The 9,482-nt window shown below is 65.1% G+C and overlaps 4 protein-coding genes across 4 annotated transcripts in view; 1 reads left to right on the forward strand and 3 right to left on the reverse strand.

Moving 5' to 3' along the window:
- Positions 1-718, reverse strand: part of EMIHUDRAFT_206419 (hypothetical protein) — a gene marked incomplete at both ends in the record, with an annotated part of 5,449 nt that extends 4,731 nt beyond the window's left edge. Inside the window, 3 exons of the mRNA XM_005777599.1 lie at positions 129-356; positions 447-565; positions 706-718. Coding sequence (XP_005777656.1) covers positions 129-356; positions 447-565; positions 706-718 — 360 coding nt within the window. The remainder of the gene's footprint in view (positions 1-128; positions 357-446; positions 566-705) is intronic.
- Positions 719-1,934: 1,216 nt separating this feature from the next.
- EMIHUDRAFT_463495 (hypothetical protein) lies at positions 1,935-5,647 on the forward strand (the record flags this gene model as incomplete). Its single annotated transcript, XM_005777600.1, has 9 exons — positions 1,935-2,474; positions 2,703-2,813; positions 2,888-2,983; positions 3,053-3,178; positions 3,354-3,478; positions 4,639-4,800; positions 4,898-5,039; positions 5,194-5,270; positions 5,342-5,647. The coding sequence occupies 9 exons, from the start codon at positions 1,935-1,937 to the stop codon at positions 5,580-5,582; spliced, it is 1,620 nt and encodes a 539-aa protein (XP_005777657.1). The 3' UTR covers positions 5,583-5,647.
- A 2,062-nt stretch (positions 5,648-7,709) lies between these two features.
- EMIHUDRAFT_354309 (hypothetical protein) lies at positions 7,710-8,471 on the reverse strand. The gene is given in 2 exon segments (XM_005777601.1): positions 7,710-8,422; positions 8,437-8,471. The coding sequence occupies 1 exon segment, from the start codon at positions 8,396-8,398 to the stop codon at positions 8,198-8,200; it is 201 nt and encodes a 66-aa protein (XP_005777658.1). The 5' UTR covers positions 8,399-8,422; positions 8,437-8,471; the 3' UTR covers positions 7,710-8,197.
- Positions 8,472-8,914: 443 nt separating this feature from the next.
- Positions 8,915-9,482, reverse strand: part of EMIHUDRAFT_206423 (hypothetical protein) — a gene marked incomplete at both ends in the record, with an annotated part of 2,473 nt that continues 1,905 nt past the window's right edge. Inside the window, one exon of the mRNA XM_005777602.1 lies at positions 8,915-9,051. Within this exon, the coding sequence (XP_005777659.1) occupies positions 8,915-9,051 (137 nt within the window). The remainder of the gene's footprint in view (positions 9,052-9,482) is intronic.

Raw genomic sequence — 9,482 nt, forward strand, 5'->3', positions numbered from 1 at the left:
CGTGATCGCGCAGCTGCGCGTGTTGGTATGAGTGCTCGCCGGACGCCTCGGCCGCAGCGGTCGGCTCCGGCCTCGCTCCCTGCGGCGCGCTGAGGGCGGTCGCGGCGCCGATCAGCAGCAGGAGTGACCGGCCGCACGCGCTTGCCCTCGCGCGCTCGCCCCGCGCCGAAGAAGTGCTGCGCCGAGTCGCGCAGCGTGGGCGACTCGGTGTGGTCCAGCTGCGCGCGGACGTTCGACCCGAGCGGCTCGAGGAGCCCCTCGACGAGCGCGAAGGGGTCGATGGCCGGCGGCGGGTCCGTGGTGACCGAGTGGCACCGGCTGTCAAACTGCACCGCGTTGAGCTGGTCGACGGTATCCTCGGTCCGCGTGACGTCGAGCACCTCCTCCGCGCGCGGCGGCGCGGCGGCGCGCGCGACGGTGCGCTCGGGGCCGCCTCCTCTGCTCACCGGCTGCACGCCGGCCCGCTGCCCGAACGCAACGCAGTGGCCCAGCGGGGCCGCGCACAGCAACGCGAAGAGGCGGCCGATTCGCCTGATGCTCGGTGCTGCCATGCCTTGGAAACTGCCTCGACGAACAAAGAAAAACGGGGTCCGCGATTATAATTTTAACCGCATGTTCATCGTGTGTGTGTGTGTGTGTGTGTGTGTGCTTGGGCCCCGACCCCCTGGACCCCCTCTGGGGTTTTGCAGCAAAACGCCCGCTCACGCGCTCCATCCATGTCGCGCTCGCTGGGCAGACATATTTGGCAGTGCACCCACGCAGTGGCGGCTTTGCTGCAAAACCCCGGGGAGCGAGCAGGGGGCGTCGGTGTCGCCACTCTGCCAGTTCACTCCACGCACATTACGTGTAACGCGAGCCCCAGGCCCAGCACCCGCGGGGCGCTGGGGGCGCCGCGCGCCCCGCCAGAGCGTGCCGGCTCCATATTCAAAAAGTCCGATGAGCGATGATGAGGCGCAAACGCTCCCCCTCCCCTGGAGTTTGTGCTGGAGGAAGGACATCGCGACGACACAGTGATTGTGTTTGTGAAGAATACGCGTAGTTTTACAGCTCCTGTGCGTGCAGACACCGCGCGTTGCGCGAGCATTGCAGAGGCCAGCCTCCGGCTTCTCAGCGTCTCGCGAGGGCTGCGTCTCTGTCTGCTTGCTAGCTGGGGGTGCGGTGGGGGTGTCTCTGGGTGGTTTTTTATTACAAATGTACGGATTTACGGATTTATGGATCGAGGACCCCTTTCTCCCTCCCCGTCCCGTGTGCGCGAGTGCGGTCGTAGACGACGATGGCACCGGGAGCCTCGGGGCAGCCCAGTGAGCGTCGCCGTCGCCATTCATGAAGCTCATAACCGTGGCCCAGCCACCGATATGATGAGCTCGGCTCGTCGCCCCCCCCCCCCCCCCCTGAATGCTGGGTGAACCGTAAAAGTTTGTGAACCCTGCTATATAGTGCTAAATAGTGCGTGGGGCGACAAACACTACCTTTCGGGCTACCTTTCCAAATGCATATCGGAAATGGGTTCTCTTAAATAGTGCGTGAGGCGACAAACACTACCGCGCGTCCCGCGCCCGGGCTACCTTTCCAAATGCATATCGGAAATGAAAAACAAAACCAAAAGAAATGAATGGGTTCTGTTACTTCAAAAATTTGGAAACGATAAGTCAGGCAGGGTACGCAGGTGTCGCATCGGCCCACCCGCACTTCTCCTCCATCGGATGGGACCGGCCACCCGCGCGCGCGATGTTGAAATTCTCCTTGAAAGCGAAGGCGCGCCGGCCCTCCTGAGCGCGCGCGGCGAGGAGGGCGCATTGGTAGAAGTCGGCCTTGGGGTGCGACGACGGGCGGCCGGGTGCGACAAAATCCGAGAATTGCCGTAAACCTCGTGTTTTTCTTTAATCCTGCTGATCTCGGCGCGTTGCTGAACTCACCGAGCGCCGGCTGTCGAAATGCTGCTTGTCCTCGCCTCCTCGGCCGGCTGGCTGTCGCCACCGACGCGGCAGCCTTTCAGGCTGCTCTCGATGCGGCCGCGGCTGTCAGGTAGCTCCATGGCCAGCGATGAACTGCCTGCTAGCTCCGTGGCCAGCGATGAGGCGGTCGGCCAGCGCGAGTACCTCATCGCGCCGCGGGACGTGGACGGCGCCTCTGGCTGGGTGGAGACACGCCCCGACTACCCGCTGCCTCGGATGTGCATCGTCGCGCGGCGAGGACGCCTCACCAACGCGGCGGTCGGTGAGTTCCTGCAGTTCCTCGGTGACGCGCTGGCGCTTCAGGCGCCGATGACGGTGCTGTGGGACGTCTCGTCCGAGCCGGGCGGCTTTCCGTCGATGGAGCAGTTCCGCACCGTCAACCGCTGGCTGGCACAGAACGGCCGCGCCGCCGCATACGACGCGTGCGTGCAGGGGCACTGCCTGTTTGTCAAGCAGCGGCTGCGCAGACTCGGAATCCGCACGATGGCCTCCATCGCTCGGCCGCCGCAGCCCGTCAAGGTCGTGGCCAGCCTTGACGAGGCGGACCTCTTTGCGGCAGAGGCGCGGTGCGAATCGGACGGCCCGCCGCCGCCGCCACCAACGCCGCCGCCGCCACCAACGCCGCCGCCGCCATCAACGCCGCCGCCGCCGCTCTCGCCGGCTTCGCGCGAGGCGCTTCCCGTCTTGACGCGCGAGAGGTCTCGGCGGACTCTGGGAGAATCTCGGGGAACGGGGAAGATCGAGTAGGCGCTGCCCGTCCGCATCGACGGCGAGTGGTTCGACCTGAGGCGCTGGCGGGCGGCGCACCCGGCCGGAGTCCACTGGCTGGACGGCTTTGCCGGCCGCGACGCGACCGACGTGCGCTTTTCACAGCGCTTTTCACGGCGGGGCGGTGTGAATGGCGGCTCTTCACAGCTCGGAGGTGTGAACAGGTGATGCTCTCGCGGCTTCCGAGGCTGAGCGCTGCAGTGCAGCCGCCCTCGCTGCCGCCGGCTTCGGCGCTGACGCTTGGCTTCCGGCGGCTGCGGGCGAGGCGGCGGAGGGGAGAGGGCAGGTGATGCCCCGTTGTGAGTGAGCACCAGGCCGATGGTTGGCAGGCGAGGCTGGTGGCGGAGGGGTGGTACGAGCGGCTCTGGTGGCGCGAGGCGCAGAACCTGCTCCCCTGCCTCGCCTGCTATGGCGTCGGCTGGCGCCTGGCTCGGGCCGCGCCGTTGCTCGCGACGGTCTGCCTCCTACCTCGGCTGACCCTCGGGCGATGTCTCGGCCCTGCGTCCGCCATCTCGGCTATACCTCGGCGGTACTCCCTCGGAGCAGCAGAGATGCGGGAGGGTTGCCCTGGCCCTTGCCCCACCACGTTGCGTGTGGAGAGAGATTGACCTTCCCCCTGCCTCACCTTAGGTCAGTCTCGCCCTCGGCTCCACGTCGGCCGGCTGGATCGCGCACGACCTTGTGCACGGGCGAGGCCGCTTCTGCGCCGCGATGCGCGGCTTCGGCGCCCTGATGAACGGGCATTCGTCGACGTGGTGGAGCAACAAGCACAATCTGCACCACGCGTGCACCAACCAGGCGAGATGGTCCGAGGTGGTCCGAGATGGTCCGAGATGGTCCGAGATTCGCCGAGGTGGTCCGAGGTGGTCCGAGGTGGTCCGCGATGGTCCGAGGTGGTCCGAGATGCAGAGCCGCGCGCACCGCCGTGACTCCCCCGTTCTCTTCACCCCTCCGGCTGCAGACCACATCGCCCCACATTCCCCGACGCCCCCCCTCTCTCCCCGCCTCGCAGGTTGGCGTGGACGAGGACATCATGAGCGACCCCTTCTTCTTCCTCTGGCCGCCCGACCCGGCACGCGACTCGAGGCGCTCCGTGCCTGTTCACAGCGTGAGCTGTGAAGAGACGCTCTTCACACCGACCCGGCACGCGACTCGAGGCGCTCCGTGCCTGTTCACAGCGTGAGCTGTGAAGAGACGCTCTTCACACCGACCCGGCACGCGACTCGAGGCGCTCCGTGCCTGTTCACAGCGTACGCTGTGAAGAGACGCTCTTCACACCGACCCGGCACGCGACTCGAGGCGCTCCGTGCCTGTTCACAGCGTGAGCTGTGAAGAGACGCTCTTCACACCGACCCGGCACGCGACTCGAGGCGCTCCAGCGTGCCTGTTCACAGCGTGAGCTGTGAAGAGACGCTCTTCACACCGACCCGGCACGCGACTCGAGGCGCTCCGTGCCTGTTCACAGCGTGAGCTGTGAAGAGACGCTCTTCACACCGACCCGGCACGCGACTCGAGGCGCTCCGTGCCTGTTCACAGCGTGAGCTGTGAAGAGACGCTCTTCACACCGACCCGGCACGCGACTCGAGGCGCTCCGTGCCTGTTCACAGCGTGAGCTGTGAAGAGACGCTCTTCACACCGACCCGGCACGCGACTCGAGGCGCTCCGTGCCTGTTCACAGCGTGAGCTGTGAAGAGACGCTCTTCACACCGACCCGGCACGCGACTCGAGGCGCTCCGTGCCTGTTCACAGCGTGAGCTGTGAAGAGACGCTCTTCACACCGACCCGGCACGCGACTCGAGGCGCTCCGTGCCTGTTCACAGCGTGAGCTGTGAAGAGACGCTCTTCACACCGACCCGGCACGCGGCTCGAGGCGCTCCGTGCCTGTTCACAGCGTCGACCCGGCACGCGACTCGAGGTGGCGCCGGCTGCAGCACCTGTACGCCCTCCCGGTCTACTCGGCCCTGTTTGCCCTCTGGCGCTTCAACTCAGCGCGCACCGTCTGGTCGAAGCGGCTCTGGCGTGAGGCGGCCCCGATGGGCCTCAACTACCTGCGGGGGGCCCTAGAAGCTGCACGCGTGTCCGTGCCTCCAAACTAGTATTCAGCGTCTGTATTACGACCGTCGTAGTCTCCTTCACCACATCCCCGCCCTGATGTTGGGGGATGCACCTCGCAGGTGGATGGCGCTGTGTTTGCCGCCAGCCGTCGCGGTCGGGCACGTCCTCCTCGCCGGTGCCCTCACCGCAACCATCGTCACCGTCTCGCATCAGGCCGAGGACTTGTTCCACGAGCACCAAGACGACTGGGTGGCGTCGCAGGTGCCGAGATCTAGCCGAGATACGGCCGAGATGCGGCCGAGATGTGGCGACGATTATTGGGTGGCGTCGCAGGTGCACTCGACCCGCGGCTGCTAGATCTATTCCTGGTAAACCACTGGTCGTTGAATCCGCCGCTTGGACTTGCGCGTCTCAGGTGCACTCGACCCGCGACGCGGTGACGAGCAGCCCGTTCTCCGAGTGGCTCTGGGGAGGGATGCAGTACCAGCTCGAGCACCACTTGCTGCCAAACTCGCCGACATCTCCTAGACATGTCCGCGACACGTCCCTGACATGTCCTGTAGGCACCACCTGCTGCCCACCATGCCGCGCTACCGCTACCCCTCCGCCGCGCCGCTCGTGCGGCAGCTCTGCGCGGAGCACGGCGTCGAGTACCGGGTGGACTCGGAGCTCGGCGTCGTGCGGCGCAACTTTGCGATGCTGCGCGAGGTGGCGAGGGCGGGTGCGGAGGAGGGCGCGCTGCCGACGCGCACCGAGACGGTGTGGAGCAGGAGGGACGGCGCGGCGTGGGTGGGGTCGAACTAGAGGATCCGTTTGGACGCCGAAAAGACTCTCGGGGTGCTAAGTAAGTATAGAGGGTGTGGACCGTGAGTTGAGGAAATCGGAGGACGCGACCCGCTTCGCCACAGTGCACAGACGGTCCCGCGCCTCGCCACTCTGACAATTCTCTGACGGCGGCACGGCCGCAGCTCGTGTGCATGCCGCCGTCATAGCGGATTCCCTTCAGGGCATTGCGGGAATGCAGCACTGCGTCGTCAGCGTACAGCACGTGGCGAATGTAGTCAGCCTCGAAGCTGTGAACAACAGTTCCTTCCAGCACCCCGAAAATGATCGCCCTTCGGGCACCTTCCCACGCGCCTACGGGCACCCCAACACTCCCACACGCCGAGCCACGCGCTGCCGGCGCCCTGCATGACCCTCTCCACGCACACCGCGTGAAAACTGCACGTACGTCCCCGCGCGCACGCAAACACGCGCAGCGCCATTTCAGAGCTGTGCCACTGTGCGTCTGCTCTGTGCTGGCGCCCCATGGCCGTCCCGCGCCGCCCGCACCAGCCACGCGCCCCTCGCACCACCAGAGGCAGCCGCATATCCACTCACGCCGCGACGCGCGCGCCGCAGCACACCTCACCAGCACGCCTTTTTGCGCCCTGTGCAGGCTCTGCACACTGCTCCTGGCATCTCACAAGCGGCTGTACCAGGACGCGCCGCGAGTACGACGCAGATTCCGCACCACGCAAGGCACGCACGCACGCACGCACCCGCACGCGCGCGCACACGCGCTCATCCGCTCAGTCTGCTCCACAGCCTGTCAGCCTGCCTGCACACACAGCATACAGCACCATGTGCACGCACTGCGCTCAACGATGCAGCCCGCACCCCGCAACAACAGCCTGCCCCTCGCCTCATCACGACGTCTCGCGCACACTCCGCCAGCAGCCCAACCAGAGACACTGCAGCGCGCGCCTCTGCACGCCTGCAGTCTCTCTGACCTTCCCAATCCTCCCCGCCGCCGCGCCTCCCCGGGCACACACCGCAGCAGTGAACATGTGAGAACGACCGAGCCCGCGCCTGCCGCACACAGCCCCGTATTCGACTGTTGGTAAGTGCACGCTGTTGCGCCTCTGTGTGTGTGTGCTCGCTTACTGCCAAAAAAGAAAAACATGATGCGGAGACAAGGCCCGACGCCCCCCCCTTGTGCTGTCCAGATACAAAATATATACACCGGAAAGGCCCGACGCCCCCCCCGGGCACAAACCCCACACCGAAACCCCTGCCGCACTTTTTACTTTTGTTTGTCATCTGCCAGAAAAGATACAGGAAAGAAAAAACACCGCGGGGATTCAGAAAATAAAAGAAAAACAGCCTAACCCCAGTAGGGATAACGCCGAGTGCCAGACCACCAGGGGGCAAGTGTGTGTAGCACCTTCGACCCCGAAATGAAGGTCGCCACGCAAAACCGGGCGCTAGGAGAGGTGAACTGAAGGCTGAGACAACGGAGGCCGAGCCTGAGTGGGCGCCCGCGCGCCCCCACACAGGCAAGCCTTTTTCTTTGGGCCCATTCGGGGATTCGTCCGTGGGCGGCCGGGGACACCAGGGGGCCTAATCAATTCCCTCAACACCGGACCCCACTTTAGGGACAGCAGCGCGTTTTTCATCCCGAAAAGGAAAGGAGGGGGGGGGGGGGGGGGAGATCAGAGAGCCAAAGCAGGGAGTACCCCCGACGGACGCGAGTCGGGGGGAAAGCGAGACGAGAGATTCAAGGCGAACTTCATCACCCGTCCAGGAGCCCCGCATTAGGTAGCGACCCCAGGTTCAGAGCTAGGCTTCCCGACAGGGCAGGGAACCCCCAGCGCGCAGGCGGGGCCCACGGTAGCCTCGTGCAGTACGCGATACCGAGAGCTGGGGGAGAGGCGCGCCACGCCAAGGGGGACGAGTGACGGGGGGGGGAGAGTAGTGTCTTTCGCAGGGTAAAAGCAATTTTTTTTGAATGTAGTCAGCCTCGTCAGCCGTGAGTGCACTCTCCCATTCCGCGGAGAAGCTCTTGGTGACCCACCGCGGTGGCAGCGAGCCAAAGCAAGCCACCTGCCGCATGGCGGGTTGACCTCGAAAAAGAATACACTCCTCGGAGGGGGGGGGGGGGGCAAAAAGATAAGAATATCTAATTTTTCTGCCCATGGCCATGCCCCCATACTCCGGGTCCGAAATTGAGTCCATACTGTACACACACAACTGCGCACGTTGGGCCTCGGCGCTGGGCTCACGCGTGAAGCGTGCAGGAAGCGTGTCGATCGAAGTCAAGAGCGACACGCAGCAACGCCTGCTCGTCGTGATCGCCGGCTGCTCTCTCCTAGCTCCGCGGCGCGGCTCGCCCGCGCCGCAACGCCTGCACACGAGGCGGCGGGGCGGGGGGGCGGGGTGAGGTGTGCTCAGATGTGTGGTCCAAGGGGTGGCCCGGAGGGCGATCGCAGCTCGCAGAGCACAGCCTCAGATATTCTCAAACTGCCGGTGTGTGATCCTCACGGCGGATCAGAAAGAGCGCGGAGTGGTCCTCATAGGCTGTCGGGCGGGAGGGGCTGCGGCAGGTGGGGAGTGGTGCTCGGCGCGCCATCTGCAACAATCTCGGGCAATCTCGGGCATCATGTCGGGCAATCTCTGGCGTGGTCCTCGGCGCGCCATCCAGCAGGAAACGACGGCAATGCGGCCAAGCAAACTGCGGGCAGCAGCCCCACCTCATTGGGCGACACGAGGGGGCCACCGCCACCGACTGCTCTCAGCGGCGCAGGAGGCTGGTCGAACAATGTTCGGCTCACTGTGTGCGATGACAAACGTGTTGGCATCGCTGTCCTCCCCCCCCCCCCCCCCCCCCCTTCCCCCCCTTCCCCGGGATTGTGCGATTGACCGAGCTCGCTTGCGAGCTCACACGGCCTTTGCCTCGTAGCGCAGGATCGCCTCTTGCAAGCCTCGGATCTCGGCGAGGCCGCGCAGCCGCCCAATCGCCGTGTAGCCCGGGTTTGTGGCTCGGCCTTCCCCCAGGTCGTCGAGCATCTTGTGCCCTGAAGGGGAGATGTGGTGGAGATGTGGGGAGGTGTGGGGAGGTGTGGGGAGATGTGTGGAGGTGTGGGGAGGTGTGGGGAGAAGTGGGGAGATGTGGGGGATGGGGAGATGTGGGGAGAGGTGGGGAGAGGTGGGGAGATGTGGTAAGGCGCTCGCCTAGGGCAGGTGGCCATCTCGCGTAATCTCGCGTAATCTCGGCGTATTAGGCAACGCATCTCCCATCACCGTGGTCCGGCCGGAACGGCAAGCGCGGCCGCGCGTCGCCTACGCCGAGATGACGCGAGATTGCGCGAGATAGCCTAAGGGCTCTTAACGGCAAGGGCGGCCGCGTCGCCGTCGCGCTGCCGCCGGGCGGCCTCGCGTGCAAACGTGCGCACGATGCGAAACATGTCGACATCGCCATCGAGGTGGTCGCTCTCGACGAAGGAGCCGCCGCCTAAAAAAAGAAATACACGCTAGCAAAAGAAATCGACGTGCTCGCTCTCGACGAAAGAGCCGCCGCCTATAAAAAAGAAATACGCGCTAGCAAAAGAAATCGAGGTGCTCGCTCTCGACGAAGGAGCCGCCGCCGTCCGTCCGTCGCACGTTGCGGAGGTGGACAAAGTGCGTGCGCGCCGCATGCCTCTCCGCCTACGCCGGCATGGACGAGCTCGGCATCGAGATTGTCTCCTCTCTTGAGTGAGAGACGGTGATCTCGCGCTAGTGCGTGTGTGTGTGTGTGTGTAGTGTGTGTGTGTGTGTGTGTGTGTGTGTGTGTGTGTGTGTGTGCGTGTGTGTGTGTGTGTCTGTGTGTGTCTGTGTGCGTGTGTGTGTGTGTGTGTGTGTGATGTGTGCCTGCGCGTGTGCGTGTGTGCGAGTGTGTGTGTG

Source organism: Emiliania huxleyi, assembly GCF_000372725.1.
Source record: "Emiliania huxleyi CCMP1516 unplaced genomic scaffold EMIHUscaffold_26, whole genome shotgun sequence".
Classification (NCBI taxonomy): Eukaryota; Haptophyta; order Isochrysidales; family Noelaerhabdaceae; genus Emiliania; species Emiliania huxleyi.